At 40.6% G+C, this 24,276-nt stretch overlaps 2 protein-coding genes across 7 annotated transcripts in view; one reads left to right on the top strand and one right to left on the bottom strand.

Moving 5' to 3' along the window:
- Positions 1-18,905, bottom strand: part of LOC140464853 (palmitoyltransferase ZDHHC3) — a 34,656-nt gene extending 15,751 nt beyond the window's left edge. For 3 of the 4 annotated variants that reach the window (XM_072560385.1, XM_072560389.1, XM_072560388.1), the window contains exons 1-6: positions 18,470-18,905; positions 17,325-17,651; positions 9,649-9,773; positions 7,626-7,722; positions 4,799-4,880; positions 1,953-2,083 (exon numbers count right to left, since the gene is read on the bottom strand). In XM_072560385.1, the coding sequence (XP_072416486.1) occupies positions 1,953-2,083; positions 4,799-4,880; positions 7,626-7,722; positions 9,649-9,773; positions 17,325-17,624 (735 nt within the window). In that variant the 5' untranslated portion in view covers positions 17,625-17,651; positions 18,470-18,905. Of the gene's footprint in view, positions 1-1,952; positions 2,084-4,798; positions 4,881-7,625; positions 7,723-9,648; positions 9,774-17,324; positions 17,652-18,363; positions 18,429-18,469 lie in introns of those variants that run through there. The other variant, XM_072560387.1, reaches the window with a different exon arrangement.
- Positions 18,906-18,964: 59 nt separating this feature from the next.
- Positions 18,965-24,276, top strand: part of clec3ba (C-type lectin domain family 3, member Ba) — a 52,690-nt gene continuing 47,378 nt past the window's right edge. For 2 of the 3 annotated variants that reach the window (XM_072560379.1, XM_072560382.1), the window contains exon 1: positions 18,965-19,214. In XM_072560379.1, coding sequence (XP_072416480.1) covers positions 19,158-19,214 — 57 coding nt within the window. In that variant the 5' untranslated portion in view covers positions 18,965-19,157. Of the gene's footprint in view, positions 19,215-19,269; positions 19,289-24,276 lie in introns of those variants that run through there. The other variant, XM_072560381.1, reaches the window with a different exon arrangement.

The following is a 24,276-nucleotide window of genomic DNA, read 5'->3' as shown; positions in this document are numbered from 1 at the left end:
GCTCACCATGACGTTTGAGCCTTTTTGTTCAGAAATCTGGAATTGCAAACCAGATTGATATATCCCATGGCCAGTAAGGGGAAAAAAATGGTCACTGCGAAAAATCTGCTTAGTTACCCTAAATTAATTGATCAACTTTGATTGGGACTTATTGGTGGTTATTTTTCATGAACAGATATTTATTCAAATCCTTGGAATATAATCAAAATGATTGAACTAAAACAACATGCTACTGGGCTGTGGAGTGGGTGAGATTCAAACCTTTTCAGAACCTGGATACAAATCCTGGCTAGATCAATTGAATCAAAGACTCCTGTGTCTGTTGACCACAGACATGACAACGCGTTCTAATTTAAGTGGCAATGGATCTAAAGCAGTATGGGCTGATGGGCAAAAGCCCTTACAAATTACAGTGCAGCATCTTGAACATTTTGGTTGGCGCATGGCAAGAAGGAAACTCACCCTTGGGTCTGACCACACTTCCTGCTGCCTGGGAATTTTTATAACACAGTAAACATACACAGCCCTCAGTTTGATAAACAAAACTCCGCCACAAGACTAACTGAAAAATGCAACCATTCAGACACCTGTTTTGCATGGGTCATCTCTCATGACAATGATTTGAATGCTGGGATTTTGACATTCGTTTCGAGCAAAATAAATGATGAATACTGCCTGAACAAATCACTTTCTTGGAAGTTGGTGCTGACTAATTAGTTCATATGCATCACTACTGCTAGCATTCAATTGTGACGAGTTCAAATCTACAGCCCTGATGAAAGAAGCAGCACCTATTTTTAAAGTTTGGCCAATTTGTTGGGAACACAACAGTAAGAGAAAATACAAATTTAAATTTACTTGGGTGTCACCAAGAATCATTTTGTTGAACATTGAAATCGTCACCAAGTGAAACTTTAAACAAAAATTGCAGCCCACATCAAGGCATGCTTCTAACCCCATATCTGACTATAATAAGTTTACAACCTATAAATACAATCGCAACAGAGTAATGCAAGTCTCAAACTAACTGCATTCCCTGGTCGAAAGCTAACTGTAGTGGTGGTGGTGGTAGTGGTAGTGCACAATGGTTCACAGAAGGTTTGAGTTGCTCAGAGAACATGTACTTTCACATGTCTGTTGTAGCCTAGGAATATGGATATTGTCAGAAGTGACGGTTAGAGGCTCCAACATCGCATGGCTGACCAGGAATCTCTCCCAGTCTTACAGGGGTGGGATTTGAGAAAGAAACAAAAGGCTGCTTTCCAGTCACTCTCACCATAAAAAGGGTCACATTCAGCTGCAATACTCGTTTCTCACATTGGATGGTTCTCAGAGTTCACATGTAAAAGAAAAAATGGGCACTTGATCAAAGTAGGAAGCTATCCTAATATTGGTGAAACCATACTCATCATGAAAATGGGAAAAGGGAGGACTTTGAAGCACAGTGGCTCAATAGGAAGCTTGTTGCACCCTGATGCTTCCCATGTGATTTGAATCTGTAAGCAGATGCAGAAACTTAAGAGGACTAATTCTCCAATTATTAAAAAGCCTCACATTGGCAAATGGAAACAATTTGAAGAGCAGGGAAGCATTCCCAAGCAAAACAGATTAATTAATCCATTTACCTCACTGTTGCTTGTACAGACCTTGATACGCACAAGGTGTCTGCAGGAATTTTCAAGAGGTATTAAGTGCCATGGCTGGCTTTTAGACAAACAAATGCAAGTTTTTGTTTTAAAATTCCCTTTTTCCTTCCTCAGCTCACACACTGCACTCCAGGTCTCTCACTCTCTTCCAAGGAGAAAGCATTTCACTAGGTGCCTGCCCTTTAATAACAGTCTATGTATAATAAGCAAATGACTGGGTGGGTTGTTTCACTTATTCCTGGGACTTTAATAATATAAATAATGAATGCTTTTGACATGTATGGAGTGAAAACATTAAGTACTCACTGTTTCATCTGAGCAGATAGAATGTACTTGGGTGCCAAACATGACGGCTGTGAAAATAAGGAATAGAAGACCCTCAAAGCACAGTAGAATGAGAAGTATCACTGTGGATGGTGGCGAGAATGAGCTGCATTCTAAGAAAACAGATAGAACAAACTAATATCAAACACAAAGTACCACATATACCATGTCAGGCCAACCACATGCTTCAGATGCAGTGCCATCTGCTAAAGCCCATCTTTGCCCAGCTCAAGGAAGACACTTAAATGAGAATGACAATTCTCAATGACTCCCTGAAGGTTTTCTTCAAGCAATGCAACATAGATGTCAACACACAAGGGACCCTCATTCAGAAGAAACCAATTGGAGGAACTTCCTACATGAGGGGAGCCATTTCTTTGAGAAACCCTGTCAGCAAGGGGAAACATGATAAAGCAACTGGAGAAAGCAATCTCAAGGCCAAGGCCCAATTCCACCACCAGAAACAGGTTGGAGATGTGGCCCTAGTATCAGACCCATCAGCCACACAAGAACCCATGACACACAACATCATAGGCAATCATACTGGTTAGCGAATACAATCTGCATTCATTCACAGGCTTGACTGAAAATAAATAAGTTCCATTTTAAGAAAGACCATATGAAAGTTTTATATGGTTAGGGAAAATATTGAATTATGAAGTATTGGTAGCATTTGGTTATTACTTTTAGAATACACATATCTGAAGACTTTATTGCTTTGAAAAATCATTTCTGTCTGTTGTAGAGGGACAAACTGTTCAGTGGATTTTAATTACCTTAACAGGCAAAACAACCAGAAATACTACAACATCAAATCAGAAGTAGCATTCTTAAATTAAACAGCAAAGCAAACATTTCCATCCAATTTCTTGTTTTTCCAACAATCTCTAACAAAAAAACAATGAAAGTTCAACAGCCAAACCATTAACATTTCACAATGCTTTTTGGATCATGTTTAACAAATCTTCATTGAATGGGAGCACTACAAACAATTGCATGCCTGATGGCACAACCACACCCCTGGGGGCAGGGGTTACTGCTGGAAATACTCAGATGATCAGGCAGTATCTGTAAGCAGAGAGAGAAAGACAATTAGCATTTCAGCTCTGTGACCCATCCATTAAAATTAGAAGCCTCTATACAAGTAACAGATGTTAAGCAGAGTGGCAGGGAAAGGGTAAAGCAGGCAAAATGGGGCAGCTATGAACAAAAGAGAACATCTGCCAATAAGGTAGAAGGCAGAGTTAAATGACAAAAGGGATGCTATCGCATGACAATAGATGTGGCACTCAAACTGCAACAACAGATGGGCTATACAGTTAAATCAGAATCATTGAGGCTGCTTCAGAAAAGGGATCTGGGAAGGGGGTGCCCTGATTTCCACTCAACCTCCATTCTCTTTCGAACAGATGTCTCAAAGAGGACGGCATATTTTGCAAAAACAGAAAACAAGAGAATCAACAAATGAAAATGGAATAGGTGGTTAATGCTTCAGACTAAAGATTTATCCATGGGCAGATCTACACTATTATCAAACTTTTCTATATATACATAAACATATTTTCTTTGGAATGGATGAGTCTCAATTAATATATCATACTTAATTTGAGCACTAAGGTACAGCCATATTTACATTTCAAAATAAAAATGACAATTAAGACAGAGGATACTGCCAGCTATGAAATGAGAGACTACTTCCCTTCCCCTCACTGGCATCACCCCACCACTGGCGGTTTCAGTCTGCAGAATGTAGTAAAACCCCAACCTGGACCAATCTGATAACTGAAAATCATCCTATCTTGGCTGCACACAAGGCTGAATCAGAAGCAGCTTAAGTCTCCCATAAGTGTAAGCTTTACACAGATATTATAAATTTATGCCAGGGTGCAGGGGACAACCTATATAACTTTTTTATTAGAATCTGTATAGCCCATTGAGTCTACCCTGACCATTTGAACAGCATCCCAAACTTAACCCCCTATCCTTTCCATGCAAGCCCACATTTCCCATGGCCAATCCTCCTAACTACACATCTTTGGACAGACAGGAAACTGGAACATCTTGAGGAAACCCACGGAGAGACAGGGAGAATATGCTAACTTCACATGGACAGTCATCCAAGGCAGGAATCGAACTCTGGTCCCTGAGACAGCAATGCTAATCAATGAGTCATTATGCCAGTCATAAAAATATACTGTGTATAATCGTGTTTAGGTCGAATTTTGAAGACAGCTTTTTAAAACTGAAATTAGGGGGTCAACTAATACAGGGGTACAAGTTTTGAGGAGCTGAAATTCATGCTGCATTTTTTAACAATATTAACTTTTGGATGTATGGTGAACAAAACGTGATAAGTACTGATAGACTTAGTACTGGTCTAAACGAACGAATGAATCAATCAAAATGTGCTGTAGTAAACTAAGTGCGGTAAGTAGAGTTATGAATGAAGGAATAGAGATGCGATATCGTAAACAAAGAGCAATGAATAGTGTTACCGGTATGAACGAATGCAATTTAATGCAATATATTAGGGTTGATTTATATGCAAGATATGGAAAATACAAGATTTTTGGCCAGAAATAAGGGGTCAGCTTATACATGTGATCAATCTATACATAAGTATATATGACATATATAAAATATGGTTCTTTACTTGCTCTTTTCCCAATTACAAACACCCTATATTTCAGCATAAAATTACATCACAGTAGGAAGACACAAATTATAAAGTTTTTTTTTTACCAAATGATCCTTGGTGGGCATCTTTGTGTTCATTAAGTTAAATTTAATTTACTAAAACAGAATTGAAGTTTCTGAATGATACTTACTTGTCCACTCTTCTTCAAAGCAATACAGAAAGTGAAAGCAAACCATGATAAGGGCATGTAGTGATATCAAAGCTATGTACATCTGAAATAAAGAACAAGACTTTTTCAGTAATTCAGTTAAATTTGAATTACAACTAAAAGTTAAATGCCACGCAAATTGTTAATAGTGCATGACCATGAGGAAAGAGTGCAGGTACAAAACTAGGTCAAGTGATGCCACAAAACAAAGAAAAAGGCAAACAATAATGTCCAATATCTATGTCACCCTTTTCCACTGTGAAGACCAATACAAAGAGTTATGGAGGACAGTTCCAATCCCTTCCAGTACCTCCCCCCCACCCCCCACATATTACCCTTTTGGTACCTACTCTTTTTTTTTTAAAACCCTTTTCTTTTGTTTTATATGCTAATGCTTTCTCAGACAGTTTTCCTTATTTCCTTTTTAAATTCCCCGTGCGCATTTTTATACTCCTCACTGGACTCTGGTTTATTGAGCTTCTGGTATCTGCCTTCGTCTTTTTTTTGTTCATCTTGTGGAGACTATCTTTATTCTGTGTTCCTGATTGCAGACTGAAATGGACGGTTTTAAAAGCAAGGATTGTTGAAGGATCTCTGCATCACTACACTTTTTTAAAAACAAGAAACCTGATACTCTACACAGTGGCTTGTTCAAGCATTAATACAATTCTTCTTTGCACATTTTTGGGCCAAGAAGTTTTGTATGGAGAAGTTCAGCCACCAATACGTAGCTGCTAGGTCTGCAGACTAGGACCTGTTATTGATGACAAAGGCTGTATGCCTGCCAACAAGTTATGCAATTGGCCCCCAGGTAAGTGACCAGCCAAAGGATGTGAACAAGATAGGCAGCATCCATTGGACTTCTGGAGGGCAGAAGCACTCACTTTTTGCAAAAGTAAAAACCATCTTAAACCTGAAGGTAGCCAGTTTACTTCCCCCTCTGTAGTTGCTGTAAACGATGGTTCTTAACCACTATGCCAGGGACTATAATAAGTTGCAAACCAATCGCACTATGCCTCCAGCAAGTGGAAGCATCTGCAGAACAAGAATGAAGGAACAAACACATCCTAACAGTCAAAAAGGACAATTTAAGTGAATCCTGTGGACAGGAACCATTGATCTAGTCCTTCCCCCGCCCATAACCTCCATGTTCTTCCCTGCCTGTGTGTTTTCATGCGGCATAGGAGCTTATAAGGGCATCAAAGTTTTAGTGAACAGAGCTACATCTGCAGGCCAATGATTCATAATTATTGGTGTAATTAGAATCTATTTCTTTGCAATAAATAACCATTGTTAAATACTGAAACCTGGTCTGAGCTTTGTCAATTTGGATTAAAAAAAACAGTAAATTGTGCACATTTTAAAAAAAAACAACTTTTCATGATAACTCCTGGAATAGCAGGTCCTCATTTCCAACACATCACCCCAATGAGGCGTAATAATTCTCACATTTATGGCCACGTAGATCCAGTATTGTCCTGGTCCCACCATTTATGGGAATATGGTTATGTTTACCCTGGATTCTTCACAGTTTCCTCTTGAAAGCCACCCATTGCGGACACTTCTCTGCAAGTAGTACTGTTCCCAGTCCACTTGGGTTAAATGTTTATCTTAGCAGTAGCTTTTCCCAGTTTAAAACTGTTCTTCCTCCTCCACTGCACCCCCCCCCCCCCCCCCACACATAAACCTCGGTCCTATTTTATGATTTTGCTAAGATAATTGGTAAATAACAATGAATATATGAAGAATTAGTAAATTAATGTAGTTTATTTAAGGAGAAAATTCTGTTGATTTAAACTATTTAGTTGGTCACAGTTGACAGTTGTACTTATTTGCATTTATTTATAGCCACTGTGTTCAGAAATGTCAAATATTTTTCAAAGTTTAAAAAGTTAGCGTTGTTTGCTATAATAGGCTAAAGTTTATAGTGACTATTTCCAGAATGCTCCCTTACCAAGGTCTTCCACTCACCCAGATTAATTTCCAAATATTAGGTCCAGACTGCCTCTTCCTTTTTACATTAAGACTATTGGCTAATAGTTCTCCCAGATGTAATTTAAGAAATTTATTTCCTCCTTACATTGGAAACCACAACTACTGGAGTTAACAAATGGGTGGTTAGAATCTCCTACCCATTCTTAGTCTTCGACTTGTGAAATGTGATTACATATTACATTTTATCCAGGAGAAATTGCTCAGCATGTCCAATTGGTTTATATACTAGTGAAGTCATACTAGTCAGAGGATGGGACTTGCAGTATACAGATGCCCTAGCCAATACAATGAGAACTGCTGGGATCTTGCATGTCAGCGTACAGAGCAGTAGTCTCACTGCACACTCTTATGAAGCAAGCAGTGCAGAATGTTCCATTGTAGTTAAGATGTGGAGTAAAATACATACATTGCACATTTGATTGCCTAAATATTCTGTTCAGTCTGGCTCAGGTGATGCAACGGAGTTCACAACGCCACCAAACTAAAAATATGAAAACCAAACTCATCACAGTCTATGTAACGCAAAATACTGCAATAATGAAAATCCCAAATAAAAACAAAAGGCTAGAGAAATTCAGCGAGTCTAGTAGCATTTGTGGAGAGGGATACAGAGTTAATGTTTTGAGTCTAGTATGAGTCAGTATGAATTCCAGATAAAAGTCATACTGGACTTGAAACTTTAGTTCTCTCTCCACAGATGCTGCCAAAACTGTGGCGTTTCTCCAGCACTTTATTTCTGTTTTAGCACAACATTTGTTTCAAGATGATTTTGGCTGCATCCAAGTATTGCAAACACACTATTAGCAGTACTTACTGTAAACAAGACAAAGTATTTCTGGTTATTCTCTCCCACACAGTTGTTAACCCATGGGCAGTGGTGATCCATCTTTCGAATACATCTCTTGCATACACTGGAATGTATTTAAAAAGAACTCCAGTAACTTCTTCAGATTTTTTTAATAGCAAGCTACACAATAACGATTGTAATACCCATTATTCCAGTAATCCCAAACTAGAGGTGACATTTTTAAAAAGCTTAGCGTATACTTCATCTAGAAAACACTTACTCCCACTCTTGCCTAGGTCTACATTAAAAATAGCATAAAGGTCAATCTTCTAGATGATATTTCAACTTATTCTGATTCATCTCATTCTTCCTATGTACTGTTGTTGTTGAGCAGAATGGGTGTTGCCAAATTGGCAGCAAGACAGGGTTGCTGAACATAAAACAGCTGCATTCCAAATTCCATTGCATTGTTGGGACAACTAAATTTCACAAACATGAATTTTCTCCAATTATCTATACAATATTTTCTTCAGAGTATCTTACTGACACAGGGGTTGATTAACTCAGTTGTTTAGATCGCTAGTGCAGTTCAGAATAATGCCAACAGCATAGATTTGATTCCCAAACCAGCTGAGGTAGCCGACAGCCAACTTGTCACCGTGGCCCAGAGAATGGAAGGCAATGGAAAATTTCCTAATTCTTAGTGCTCGCAGTAGCTTTTCTGCTAAGTCAAGGATTCTAAATCAAATTTCTTAAAGGGTCAAGCCAGTGGAAATTTTACCACAGCAAACATATTTCAAGGAAGAACATTTTCCTGAGCCCTAGCACTTAAAAGGATAATTGGTAAACAACAATGAATATATGTCATGAAGAATTAGTAAATTAATGTAGTTTATTTAAGGAGAAAATTCTGTTGATTTAAACTATTTAGTTGGTCACAGTTGACAGTTGTACTTATTTGCATTTATTTATAGCCACTGTGTTCAGAAATGTCAAATATTTTTCAAAGTTTAAAAAGTTAGCGTTGTTTGCTATAAAGGGCACTTAAAAGGACCAGCAATATTTGTTATGCTGAAAGGTTTATTCTGTACAGATCAGATGTTCTGCCTTTATACAACTTAAATTTTGGTATTTCTTGAGGTTTTTTTTAAGAAAAAGAACAGATCCTAATATTCAACAAGAAAAAGTGAAATGTCATTATTGTGAAGTAATAAGATAGTCTCTGGTTTTATACAGTGAATGGCAGAACCCTTAATAGCATTAATGTACAGAGGGATCCATGCATATCAGTCCACAGTTCCTTGAAAATGGCAACACAGTGGATAGGATGGTTAATAAGGTATACGGCAGGCTTGCTTTCATTAGTCAGGCACAGAATATAAAATTTGACAAGTCAGGTTGCAGCTACATAGAACTTTAGGTAGGCCACATTTGGAATATTTTATACAGTTCTGGTTGCTACACTAGCAGAAGGATGGAGGTTTTAGAGAGGAAACAAACTGTTAACTAGCTTGGAGGGTATTAGCCATGAAGAGAGATTGGACAAACTTGATTTGTTTTCACATGAATGTCAAAAGAGAGGGGGCAAGCTGACTGAAGTTTATAAAAATGACGAAGGGCACAATCAGACTTTTTCCCAGGATAGAAATGTCAATTACTAGGGGACACAGGTTTAAGGTAAAAGGCAAAACATTTAAAAGGAGATGCGGGAGTTTTGTTTGTACAGGTGGTGGTGGAAGCTGATACAATCACAATGATTAAGAGGCATCCTGACAGATACATTAACAGACAGGAATACAGGGATATAGACAGCATAAAGATAAAAGACTTTTTACTTTAGAAAGAGATCGTGTGTCCCAGTCTTGATGGGCTGAAGGGCCTGCTCTTATGCTATTCTGTTTTTTGCTCTTCGAAACCTGTTCCTTGGAAATGTTGATCTTAAATTGACTTGAGTAAATCTTGTTCTACCAATTTTAAAAGTGATAAACATAGGAATATTTCAGAAGAGAAACCAGTGTTTGGAGTTCAGCATTTTGATATTGCTTGTTACCTGCAATGATGTGCTCGCTCTGGCTTGATGCTGCAGCACTTGGGGCATTTGTATACCACTTGGCCCGGCTTCAACTGTAAACTTTCAATGAACTCTTTAGTGGCATTCCCTTTTGGTACTGCACCCTGCCAAACAATGAATAAGGGCATCATAGTTTGTGAGCACAAAGTATCTGGTACCTTGTTGCGTTCCAGCTTTGAACATGAAACACTTATTTGTACTGAAACACTGCAAGTAATATAGTGAGAGTAAAACTGGTGCTGTAGGAAAACAGATTAAAAATCACTTACAAAATAAGCATGACTCAAGATCTCACAGTACACAAAGCAACTGCAGAACATTAATTTCCTGTTCAACTGAAGAATTTATTAAGGTAAAAGTTTTAGATTTCACAAGGCTGTTGATGTATAAGCTACAGTTGACCTACTTAGACTTTATTACAATATGTCCTTAACTTTCAACAAAAAAAAAACCATGTCCCCAAGATACTGATTTCCATCCAAATTAAAGAGCTGTTTAGATTGGGTGGTGGTGAGAGGGGCTAAAAAAAATTCAACAATACATGATAATTAGCTTCCTAATTGTTTGGTGAACATGCATCGTAACTGTCTCCTTGCAGAAGTAAAAGAAGATGGAGTAGGCCACTTGGCCCCTCCAGCCTGCTCTGCCACTGAATAAGATGGATCATTGCTGATCTGATCGTAACTTCAAATCTACATTCCCACTTACTCAATAACCTTTCATCTCCTTAAAAATCTGGGGTGGGTGAATTGAGGTTTTCTGTTCTTAAAGCCACTCGGTCTCACTTCCCCATATTATACTTCATCTGCCACCTTATTGCCCACGAAACAGAGTTAAGACAAAAATGGAACAGGATCAGCCAAGATTTAGGTTTTGTTAAAAAAAAGCTGACTGAGAACCAAGGGGAGGAACTGTATGCACATGACATTTATTTCAATGCCTTTGTGGTTTGAGGTTTCAAGTTTTTATGTTCTTGTAGAATGAAAGGTTTAGTGACCTAAATGTACCTAGCTGCCAAGATATCAATTGTTCAAATCAGCCAGATACTTTAAATGGAAAATATCTTGAGTATTGTTAATTCAAACTGGGTTTATCTTAACTGAAAAAATGTAAACAACTCACTGGGGAAACACTTATTAATGCAGACATTGGATGTCACCAGAACCATCAGACAATCCAATTTCACAATGTGGATAGAGAAAACGATGCTCCAAATGCTGCACAGGAAAATACAACATACCTAATAGTAATAAAGTCTACTATAATGATTCTGCATCAACATGCAAGGAGACCTGGACAACATTCCAGCTTGTGCCACTAAGTGGCAAGTTAAACTTTTCCCAAACAAGTGCTTTGTATTGTCAATGTACAAGAAAGATCTACACTTATCTCCTTCAGGTTCAACAGCATTTACACTTGCTGCAATAATAATTAACCAGAGGCTAGGTATCCTTTCCTGAACAACTTACTTCCTAGCTCCCCAATGTTTTACCATATTTTATAAGAGACAAGAAAGTGATGGAATATGGTCCACTTGGCTGAATAAGTGCAACTCCAACATTGTTCAGCCAACTTAACGTTATCCAGGACAAAGCAGTTACTTCAGGAGCACTGCAACCATCAACTTAAACATTCACTCTCTGCACCAAAGCACTACAGTCACAACACGTACCAACTTCAAGATGCACTGCAGCTGGGCCCAACATATTCTTTGGCAGCACTTAAACCCACATCTAATGCCTAAAATGGACAAAAGCAGCACCACATGGAACAATCACCACTTGCAACTTCCCATCCTAGCTACACACCATCTGGACTTGGAACAATATTGCTGGTCCTTCACTGTTACCGGTCAAATTCCTGGAACTCCCTCCTAACAACACTGAATGCATCTACACCAGTTGGACTGCAATAGTATAAGGCAGTGGCTCATCACTAATTTCAAAGGCAATTTGGGATAGGCAACAAATGCTAACCTTACATCCTATTAGTGACTGAATAAAAAAATTAAAGGCGGCACTAGATCCAATGCCAAGTCTGGTGTTAAGTTAATAGCTAATTGCTATTCAATAATGCATTTTTGGAAGCACAGGTGGCCAGAAGGTGACAACGGATTAGGTTCAGCCATGTTTTGTTACCGACAATATATCTTACGGGATACCATGGAGAATGGTCATCTTGACAGCTGAAAATACAATCTTGCTTGAAACATGATCAGTATTTTGGGGGAGGAGAGAAGGGAAGATTAAAAAACATAGCAAGACAACATATGCTACAAAAGTCCATCATACAATATAGACTTCACTAGTTCAAAAACAAATTGACCCCTTGACATCAAGCAATTTAAATAAATTGGCAGAGGAGACATATTTTGCTTAAGCAAACCCAGGAAATTGTTTTCCTGTATTTAACCTTGTTTTAAGTACAAAGTACATGTTGGATTACTATCTGCTTACTCTGTGCTAAATGCTGTGACCTTTAAAAAAAACTGGATAGAATAGCTAAATGTCATATTGCTGGTATTCTATACCCAGACTTTCAAAGGCAATCTGCTAGTGCCCTAGATATTGCAATCTTACTTTGCTTGAATAATAATTACTGTTGCATCTGTGGAGTGCTGTATTTAGCAGTACGCAAGAGCCACTGTTATCATTCAGTGTTCCAATAATCTAAATTATTTATACAATAAAAATCTGAGCTTCTGGTTATCAGATAGCTTGTGCAGATCCCAGCAGTTCAACAATGACTGTTCAAAGGCAATGAGACGATTCTCTTGCAACCATTTGGTTGCATGCGAGAATTGAGCAACACAGCAAGTTACAACAGATTTGAGTGTAAGTAATTCTAAAGTGGTCATTCTGAAGTTTTGTCTTTTCCTCACCCTACAATCTCTGCTTTCAACAGCTGGGCTCTCAGCTAACTTAACTGAAAGCTGCACAGACGCAGCAACATCAAGCATGCCAGTTAAAGCAAGCATAAATATGACCCTATAGTCTCTGAAGATCTGGGCAATACAGATTGAAAATTAATACTTTCTAAAATCACACCAAATCAGCTTTGTTCAGGTCTAAATGCAATTACCATTGTCCTCAAGGTTATCTGATTCTAATTTAATACCTCCCTAAACATTTTACAGTCTTTAACAATCCAAGCTTCTCTAATTTATCATATTAAGCTTATTTTGTTCTATTTTAATCCAAATGGCTGAGAAAGATTGTGTCAGACTGGTAGTTTGTCTACTTGAGTTAGGAGGTCCAAATTAAAGTCCCACTTGCTCTAGCAGTGCGTAATATCATCTGAACAAGTTGATTGGGAAAATATCCCTAAACAGTTGATATGTGTAAATCTACCAAGTTGATAGCACATATACAACTGCATACTATATTTTTATTTATAAAAAACTATTTTTCAATTATACTGGTCACTTGTTATAATTTAAATCAGGCTTATTTATTCTGATCACTGGAACAAACATGCACTAAAATGAGAACACCTTTAAATTACTACAGGCCACGTCTGGCAAAGTTAATAACTGCTGTCTGAGGGGCACAAACACCTGATATTACCAGAAAACATCCAGGAACTTTAAAATAGATGCGTTCAATGGAAATGCAAAGGCTGATGCGCTACATCAGCCTGAATTAACTATTTCTCTTCACATAGATTTCTTGATTTCAATTTTTTTTAAAAATCAGTGGTGGTGGGCAAGCAGGGCCTGAAAGGAAATTATTGTTCCTCTCAGATACAGCAAGACAAAGTTTGGGTACAGCAGTGACTGTTGAATGTGGACGGTGACAGACAAGACAGAAAATCTACACATTGTCAACAAAGATTAACCTTGTAGATTAAAAAAAAATTACTTCCTGTTATTTTAGCACAGAAAAAATAAAGTAATTTAACAGCACAAAAATGTTGTCTCAACTTTATCTAGCTCCCAGGAGATAAAGTAAATCCTCTTTGTTTTTAGGTGTCGCCCAACATCCACACTCAACTATTCTCAGTGTGCACTTTCACTTGATAAATCTGTAATATCATGCACATCACATACAAACATCGGGGGCAAGAATAAAAATCCTTCCCACCATGAAGCAGCCAAGAACCACCAAGAGGGACAAACCATTGCTTTGTGCTGCTCATTTGTTCTTCTCTTCAAAAGACATGAACACCCTGTTTTTTTTAAAACACGGGGGGGCTGGACACCTTCTGGTAAAACACTTACGTACAAGTAATCCCTAACAACATGATCTGTACAGCACTTTCAACATTGAGCAAAAGCAGGCCACTGAGCCAGACTAAGACTGGAGACTAACAGACTGGTGGTGCGGGAAGGAGGCTGAAGACAAAATAGAAGTCATATATATAAGAACTGCAAGAGGTCATGAGTTAGAAGCCAGAGTGGACTAGCTAGTTTTGTTTCAGTAGAGAGCTCAAGATAAACTACAACACTACGCCCTCACTTCTGACATGGCTGCAATCAGCTGACTTGCATTTGTCTTACTCCAACTTGAGCATACATTGCACTTTGCTAATTTTTAAAAACCCTGTAGTAGTTGTCTGTTCTAGTTAAAGTATATCTTTGTAATTAATAGTTACCAGAGACTGCACAAGCACAGTCTACAGGAACTGCAATTGATACTAATATTTGGTTAAATGTAAGTTTTTCTCAATGATTAAAGGTTTTATGTTATTGAATTAATTTGTTAAATGCTGCTATTATGAACCTTTAGGTCCTATATATGCTTATCTTTTCCACCAAACTGCTTTGTTTAAATTTGTGAGTAAACCATGGACTTAAAATATATCTGACCAGATAGATAGTTGCATTCTGTCCCCTTGTCCTGTGCATTGGTGAGTTCATTGATTTTTCTGTGAACCCATTGCTCCTGTAAAGTGGATGATTAGAGATCATAATGAAGTAACATATAGGGCATATGAAGCACATACCCCAGAGAGTGGTAGCTCCCAGAATAGGAAAGAAACACAGCATATTGTCTAATTGGTCAGTTGGTAATAATGGTATCTACATTTATGCTGCTTGGATTATTTCTATTGGGTTACAGGTGTATGGGGATGGGGTTAGTCTGGGTGGGATGCTTTTCAGAGGGTTGTTGCAGCAGTGGGCCAAATGACCTCTGTCTGCACTGTAAGGATTCTATTACTAAGAGGATTTCTCAGATAAAATACACCGAACCAAAATCAGACTTTGAAACAGTAGTAAAGCAATTGGACATCTCAAAAAGATGAGAATGAAATGAAATTGTTTCCAAGTCTAGGTTGCTGCTCGAGATTGTTCTCACCATAATTCCTGTACCATTAAAACAGTCTCCATGCTCCACTCACTTGGTACCATCACACCCAATTCAACTCCAAAATGAGAATGGAACTTCATTTCCCCTCCATCACAAACCTCACTACCTCCCTGTTTCAGCCTACATGCTGTTGAAACCTCCTTCCAGGCCCTTGTAAACACCTGACTTGTCTGTTCCAGTACCCTCTTCCCTCTACTGTCTTCAGCTCCCTCAAAGCTTTGCTAGTCATGTCCAACTCTTATTGAGGCACTCTCTTACAGCAGCAGTGTGATTGTTGACCTACACTGAAGCCCTCAATGCTTCCATTTTAAAACTTGCATATTCTTGCACGCACCAAGCGCTAAACCTCCCCCAGTCTAAAGGTCCTCACCAAAACATCACTCTGCTTTGGTTTCGATAACACAAACAATGCCTCTTCAACTTCTTTTAGATCGTCCCATATGCTACCTTTGATAAATCCCTCCCAAATAGCTTTTAAAGATAATTTGGTCCTAATATGTCATCATTAGTTGGGACAGCATTTATAACTCATCCCTTCCTGCCCTTGAACTGAGTGCTTTGCTAGGTTATTTCACAGGGCAAATGAGAGTCAATTAAATTGCTGGGGAGTCTGGAGTCACATTTGGGCCAATCTGGGTAAAGATGGCAGATTTCCTTCCATAAAGGGCATCAGTGAACCCTTTGGGTTTTTACAATAAAAGTTACATGCTTGCCATTAGACTCCCGTTTAATCCCAGATCTAAAATTTTATTTCGTCCAAATTTCACCACTTGTCATTGTGAAATTCAAATCCACGTTCCCAGAAATAAAACAAAGCTGAAGAAACTCAGCAGGTCTGGCAGTATCGGTGGAGGGAGAAACAGAGTTAATGCTTTGAATCCCACAGAATTCTTTAATGCTCCCAGAACGTGAATCTGAGCTAGAGTACTAGTGCAGTGAAATTACTAGCTCACTGCCACCGCAGCTCAGACTCCATTTTTGTCGGATTGCGTTCTGCAAGATGCCTTGAAGGCATTTTCTATACTGTATATATAAATGCATATCACATTTGTTGACACATTAATTCAGCTAGGATAAATATGTGTACAAAGCTTTTTGAAAAGTTTTACTATCTTGAATTTAACAAATGGGAAGAAAAAAAACACTCAGCTGTGAATGGATTCTAATGAGCTTAAAAGAAACCCAGTCCAGGTGGATTGAAAACCACAACTACAAAGTAAAACAGAAGGAGCAAGTAGAAAGCCAGCAAGATTGTTCAGGTACAGAGGACGAAGTAATTATACTAAAGTTTATAAATCACTGATTAAATCTTAGCTAGAATTTCATGTCCAAGTTTGAACATCAGATTAGAATGTCAAAGCCCCAGGGAAGATGCAAGGCGATTATTAAAATATTAAGGATGAGGGACTTTAGTTACATTGGAGAAACTAGAAGTAGTACAACTGTTCACTGTACAGAGAAAATTAAGGAGGGATTTAATAGAGGCATTCAAAATGATAAAGGATTTTGATGATTAGACAGGAAGAAATTGTTTCCAATGGCAGGTGGTCAAGAACCTGGGGACAAGGATGGAAGGTGACAAAACCAGAGAATTATCTCTTTGCACTGAATACTACTTAGAACATGCTGCATGAAAGGATGGTAAAAGCAGATTCACATAGGTATGGTGAAAGAAAAAAATCTCTGTAGGATTACAAAAAAAGAGCCAGAGCTGTGGGAATAATTGGAGAACTCGTTCAAAGAGCCAGGAAATACAAAAATGGGCAGGAGTCACATCCTGTCATTCTTTGACCCTGTCAGAGATTTGTATTTTCTTCTGTTCATATTTTCTAACCTCTCTCAAGACACTTGCTTGGAGAGATTCCTGGAGGCACTAACACTCATTGATTTGTTGTCATGGGCCATTCGCATTGGAAGAGCAATAACAACCTAACTGATAAGATATTGTGGATGAACAACAAGAGTCAGGTCTCTCCCAAGATGCATTTCCAAGCAATGAACAGTTGCAGACACACGAACAAGCTGATGTTCCCTCTCTACCCTCATTCCCCTGACCAATCTCAGAGGAAAGAAAGTCAAATGTAATATCTCAACCATACCCCAAATTAGCTAGCAGCAGAGACCAAAAATTGCTCGTTTCTGGACTGTACAATCCAGTACGACACAATGTGGTGCATTTAGCTTGTAGTCAGAAGCAGTTTCATAATGTTTACTTGTACGGCAATTTAATAAACCAAACTTCGCACATTCTCTTAATGAAATGAGAACAAACTGATAACAAGAATTTAAAATGGTATGGGATAAACTCTTGATATTCACAAACATAATTATGAGTGAGTGACTTACAGGATCAGTCAGCATTGCTCGGGAGTGAGAAGCCAAAGCAAGGAAAGCTAGTGTATTGAAGATAATCCCATTAATGATACTGTACAATAAGTCTTTTGCTGGAACTAGCATGACAAAAACAACAACAAACTCTGCGTAGAAAATCAGCATCCAGGTCACGATGGCACAGGCCAGACCACAGCCATCTTTGATGAACCAGATCCTATCCATAGAGTTATCACTGGAAGGTGGCAAACACTGGTCAGCTTGCAGGTACTCAGCTCGCCGCTCAATATCCCTGTTTCGATTAGTGGATGACATGATCTAATAAGTAGTCCATAATTAAACCTGTGTGAGCAGAAAAGAAAGCACTTTCAATTTTTAAAAAAACATAACTTTAAAAAGTCAACTCAAAAACTGATCCTTAATTTTGACAATACCTTCATGTAAACATTAATGGCGTTGAACAGCATTAAAAGTCACATTTTTATATACAAAGCTACCTAATATCAGGTATGATACAGGTTCAGTCACAATATATAAATCTAACTGTCAGAAAGAAAAGGGCAATAACTAAATTACCTTGGAAGAACAACTTTGGGGACAGAGAGATTTATTAAAAAAAAGGTTGTGCCCATTGCTGGTAAGGTCAGCATTTATTCCCCATCCCTAATTGCCCTTCAACTAAGTAACTTGCTGGGCCAACTTAGAGGGCAGCTCAGTGTCATTCAGGAGTCCAGAATGAGAAGGCACAGGTTAAAGCTAAGGGACCTAAGGGGCAACTTTTTCACGCAGAGGTTGGTGCTTACATGGAATGAACTACCAGCGGAAGTGGTGGAGCTAGTACAATTACAACATTTAAAAGATATCTGGATGGCTATATGAAAAGGAAGAGTTTAGGGGGACATGGGACTAGATTAATTCGGGATATCAGGTTAGCGCAGATGAGTTAGACCGAAAGGTCTGTTTCTGTGCTGTACATCTCCATGACTCTATAAAACAGACGGTGAGACAGAACTCGAGTGGTCATGAGTACGACACAAAAAACTTCGACAGGTACCTTTGTTTTCACCAAGAATATCTAGAAGAGAGGGTGAGCTCAGGGGGCACGGACATGGACGTTGACTGGAAAAGTGAAGGGTTTGAACGTGAGGAGAGACACTCACCCGTTAAAACACCCGGTTGCTCCCCTTGGGCGGATCCTTCCCCCCCTCACACACACACAGCAGGGCAGTCAACCGGAGGGAGGGAGGGAGGACCCTCAGGCAGACACTGGGGAGGAGCCGCCGCCAGTCCAAGCCTCAGGCTTCATCAACACCGAGAGTAAGGCCCAGAGAGAGGGGGGGGGGGGGGGGGGTGTGATGGGAGGAAACTCCAGCCGATCCCGTGGAGACGTTCAGACACACACACACCCCACCCCGCGCTCCGTGCGGCTCCCGCTGCTCTCCTCATCCACACCGCCACCGCCGCCAATTACCCCTCGGGAAACTGAGCCTCCCGTTACCGTGGACGCTCAACAGAGGGCGGGCAGGAAAACCGGAAACGGAAATCGACCCTCCAATTCCGTGGGGTGCAACCGGAATTGACGCAGGCGTCCGGTGCGACCCAACGTCACAAAATACGGTCAACCAACCGCCTCGTGAACAACAATAACCACATCGTCGTCACATCGGGTGGCGTTCTAATTCACTCTTCACCCCCACCCCCCCACAGTCCTGGCGCCGATCCCCATCGACCCCGCCCGAGTTTTAAAATAAAGTTCCGTCGGTTGGGGGGGGGGAAATGACGGTTGGTCGGTCGACGCGGGAGTGGGGTCGGCGCATGCGGGTCGCATGGTGATGACGCGAGTGTAAAATGGCGACCGTGGTGCTGAGCGAGGCGGAGAAGGTTTATGTGATGCATGGAGTCCAGGTAGGAGGCAGGAAGGAAGGAGAAGCTCCTGCTGCCAGACCCGCTGTGCTTTTCTAGCACTGCCCTCTCGGCTGGTGTGTCATGAAGCAGGGTTAATTAGTAATATCGTGGTAAAACGTTCTCTGCAAAACAGTGGTCACAAAACCTTTGAATTCAGGGTTAAATTTGAAAGTGATGTCCACCGAATGCAAACAACAATCTCAACTTAAAGGCAATTGCACAGGTGTGAGGGGAGAATTTGAGTCATAGAGATGTACAGCATGGAGACAGACCCTTTGGTCCAACCTGTCCATGCCGACCAGATATCCCAACCCAATCCAGTCCCACCTGTCAGCACCCGGCCCGTATCCCTCCCAACTCTTCCTAGTCACATACCCATCCAAATGCCTCTTAAATGTTGCAATTGCACCAGCCTCCACCACATCCTCTGGCAGTTCATTTCATACACATACCACCCTCTGTGTGAAAAAGTTGCTGTTTAGGTCTCTTTTATATCTTTCCCTGCTCACCCTAAACCATTTTGGGAAAGCAAATCTTAGCAGGACTTATACACTTAATGGTAAGGTCCTAGGGAGTGTTGCTGAACAAAAAGACCTTGGAGTGCAGGTTCATAGCTCCTTGAAAGTGGAGTCGCAGGTAGATAGGATAGTGAAGAAGGTGTTTGGTATGCTTTCCTTTATTAGTCAGAGTATTGAGTACAGAAGTTGGGAGGTCATGTTGCGGCTGTACAGGACATTGGTTAGGCCACTGTTGGAATATTGCGTGCAATTCTGGTCTCCTTCCTATTGGAAAGATGTTGTGAAACTTGAAAGGGTTCAGAAGAGATTTACAAGGATGTTGCCAGGGTTGCAGGATTAGAGCTACTAAGAGAGGCAGAACAGGCTGGGGCTATTTTCCCTGGAGCATCTGAGGCTGAGGGGTTATAGAGGTTTACAAAATTGAGGGGCATGGATCGGATAAATAGGCACAGTCGTTTCCCTGAGGTCGGGGAGTCCAGAACTAGAGGGCTCAGGTTTAGGGTGGGAGGGGAAAGATATAAAAGAGACCTAAGGGGCAAATTTTTCACGCAGAGGGTGGTACGTGTATGGAATGAGCTGCCAGAGGAAGTGGTGGAGGCTGTTACAATTGCAACATTTAAGAAGCATTTGGATGGGTTTACGAATAGGAAGGGTTTGGAGGGATATGGGCCAGGTGCTGGCAGGTGGGACTAGATTGGGTTGGGATAACTGGTCAGAATGGACAGTTTGGACCGAAGGGTCTATTTCCATGCTGTACATCTCTATAACTCTATGCCCTCTAGTTCTGGACTCCCCCATCCCAGGGAAAAGACTTTGTCTATTTATGCTATCCATTCTCCTCATGATTTTGTAATCCTCTATCAGGTCACCCCTCAACCTCCGACGCTCCAGGGAGAACAGCTCCAGCCTGTTCAGCCTCTCCCTGTAGCTCAAATTCTCCAACCCTGGCAATATCCTTGTAAATCTCTTCTGAACCCTTTCAAGTTTCACAACATCTTTCCAATAGGAAGGAGACCAGAATTGCACGCAATATTCCAACAGTGGCCTAACCAATGTCCTGTACAGCCGCAATATGACCTCCCAACTCCTGTACTCCGTGCTCTGACCAATAAAAGAAAGCATACCAAACGCCGCCTTCACTATCCTATCTACCTGCGACTCCACTTTCAAGGAGCTATGAACCTGCACTCCAAGGTCTTTTTGTTCAGCAACACTCCATAGGACCTTACCATTAAGTGTATAAGTCCTGCTAAGATTTGCTTTCCCAAAATGCAGCACCTTGCATTTATCTGAATTAAACTCCATCTGCCATTTCACAGTCCATTGGCCCATCTGGTCAAGATCCTGTTGTAATCTGAGGTAACCTTCTTCGCTCTCCACTGCACCTCCAATTTTGGTGTCATCTACAAACTAACTAACTATGCTCGTGTCCAAATCATTTATGTAAATGACAAAAAGTAGTGGACCCAGCACCGATCCTTGTGGCACTCCACTGGTCACAGGCCTCCGGTCTGAAAAACAACCCTCCATCACCACCCTCTATCTTCTACCTTTGAGCCAGTTCTATATCCAAATGGCTAGTTATCCCTGTATTTCGTGAGATCTAACCTTGCTAATCAGTCTCCCATGGGGAACCTTGTCGAACGCCTTACTGAAGTCCATATAGATCATATCTACTGCTCTGCCCTCATCAATCCTCTTGGTTACTTCTTCAAAATCTCAGTCAAGTTTGTGAGACATGAGTCCCCACGCACAAAGCCATGTTGACTATCCCTAATTAGTCTTTGCCTTTCCAAATACATGTGCATCCCGTCCCTCAGGATTCCCTCCAACAACTTGCCCACCACCGACGTCAGGCTCTCACTGGTCTATAGTTCACTGGCTTGTCCTTACCACCCTTCTTAAACAGTGGCAGTACGCTAGCCAACCTCCAGTCTTCCGGCACCTCACCGGTGACTATCGATGATACAAATATCTCAACAAGAGGCCCAGCAATCACTTCTCTAGCTTCCCACAGAGTCCTGGGGATTTATCCACTTTTGTGTTTCATGACATCCAGCACTTCCTCTTCTGTAATATAGACATTTTGCAAGGTGTCACCATCTATTTCCCTACATTCTATATATTTTTTTCTTTTAACCCCCACACGACCACCTAACTGCGGTCGTGCTTATTTGTTTCCCCCAGCACCCATGGTGTGTGTGCGCAGGTGTGAGACACAGGGTTCCCTACATTCTATATCTTCCATATCCTTTTCTACAGTAAACACTGATGCAAAATACTTGTTTAGTATCTCCCCCATCTCCTGTGGCTGCACACAAAGGCTGTCTTGTTGAACTTTGAGGGGCCCTGTTCTCTCCCTAGTTACCCTTTTGTCCTTAACGTACTTGTAAAAACCCTTTTGGATTCTCCTTAATTGTATTTACCAAAGCGCTCTCATGTCCCCCTTTTGCCCTCCTGATTTCCTTCTTAACTATACTCCTACTGCCTTTATACTTTTCTAAGGACGCTCATGACCTATCATGTGCTTCCTCCTTTTTCTTAACCAAATCCTCAATTTCTTTAGTCATCCAGCATTCCCAATACCTACCAGCCTTTCCTTTCACCCTAACTGGAATATACTTTCTCTGGATTCTTGTTATCTCACTCCTGAAGACTTCTTATTTTCCAGCCGTCCCTTTACTTGCGAACGTCTGCCCCCAATCAGCTTTTGGAAGTTCTTGCCTAATACGGTCAAAATTGGCCTTTCTCCAATTTAGAACTTCAACTTTTAGATCTGGTCTATCCTTTTCCATTACTATTTTAAATCTAATAGAATTATGGTCGCTGGCCCCAAAGTGCTCCCCCACTGACACCTTAGTCACCTGCCCTGCCTTATTTCCTAAGAGTAGTTAATGTTTTGCACCTTCTCTAGTAGGTACATCCACATACTGAATCAGAAAATTGTCTTGTCCACACTTAACAAATTTCTTTCCATCTAAACCCTTAACACAATGGCAGTCCCAGTCTATGTTTGGAAAGTTAAAATCCCCTACCATAACCACCCTATTATTCTTACAGATAGCTGAGATCTCCTTACAAATTTGTTTCTCAATTTCCTTCTGACTGTTAGGGGGTCTATAATACAATCCCAATAAGGTGATCATCTCTTTCTTATTTCTCAGTTCCACCCAAATAACTTCCCTGGATATGTTTCCAGAAATATCCTCCCTCAGCAAAGCTCTAATGATATCCTTTATCAAAAACGCCACTCCCCTTCCTCTTTTGCCTCTGTTTCTATCCTTCCTGTAAGCATTTGTATTCTGGAACATTAAGCCGCCAGTCCTGCCCATCCCTGAGCCATGTTTTTGTCATTGCTTGATTTCCCAGTCCCATGTTCCTAACCATGCCCTGAGTTCATCTGCCTTTCCCGTTAGGCCCCTTGAATTCAAATAAATGCAGTTTAATTTATTAGTCCTACCTTGTTCCTGCCTGACCTGATCCCCTGTTGGGAAATGTGCAGACAAAACAAAATGGACGACGGGAAAAATTTCTGGCTGTAACAGCTGCTCCTTTTATTTGAGGTATTTTAGGTGCTGGAGGTGATTTCCTCTAATTCCAGGAGCAGCATTTACTGATTTATATGCTGTTGCATTGTTTTGGAACTTTGGGGGAAAAAAAAATGAAAAGAACACCAGTTTTAAGAGGGAGAAGAACAGACAAAGGAAGCACATGGTGAGGTCAGTGCAGGAGGGAGAGAGAATTGATTAAGATTAAAGACCCCTTTAGAGAACATCTCTGGGACACCCACACCGCCCTGTAGCTCAACATTTCAACTCCCCCTCCCACTCTGCCGAGGACATTCAGGTCCTGGGCCGCCTCCACTGCCACTCCCTCTCCACCCAACGCCTGGAGAAAGAACGCCTCATCTTCTGCCTCGGAACACTTCAACCCCAGAGCATCAATGTGGACTTCACCAGTTTCCTCATTTCCCCTTCCCCCACCTCACCCCAGATCCAACCTTCCAGCTCAGCACCAACCTCCTGACCTGTCCCACCCGCCAATCTCCCTTCTCACCTATCCACTCCACCCTCCTCTCTGACCTATCACCTCCATCCCCACCCCCATCCACCTATTGTACTCTTTGCTACCTTCTTCCCAGCCCCACCCTTCCTCCCATTTAACTCTCCAGCCTGGAGGCTCCCTGCCTTCAGTCCTGATGAGGGGCTTTTGCCCGAAACATCGATTTTCCTGCTCTTTGGATGCCACCTGACCGGCTGTGCTTTTCCAGCACCACTCTAATCTAGACTCTGATTTCCAGCATCTGCAGTCCTCACTTTAGCTAACTAGGAAACATTTGAAGAAACAATCCACAATATTCAACAAAAGTACATTCTGTTGAAAGTCCAGAATTAAGCAAGGATGATCAATCCATGGCTCAGTCTGGAAGTTATTTCCAAAACTTAATATGTCTGACAATTCAGTGTGCTTTGGAAAGTACCAAAGGCCTATTAAAAAGATAATGAGAAAGGAAAAAGTAGAATATGCAAGTAAACTTGCCAGAA

This window comes from Chiloscyllium punctatum, chromosome 41, assembly GCF_047496795.1.
Source record: "Chiloscyllium punctatum isolate Juve2018m chromosome 41, sChiPun1.3, whole genome shotgun sequence".
Taxonomy (NCBI): domain Eukaryota; kingdom Metazoa; phylum Chordata; class Chondrichthyes; order Orectolobiformes; family Hemiscylliidae; genus Chiloscyllium; species Chiloscyllium punctatum.
This window is presented reverse-complemented; position numbering and strand designations above follow the sequence as displayed.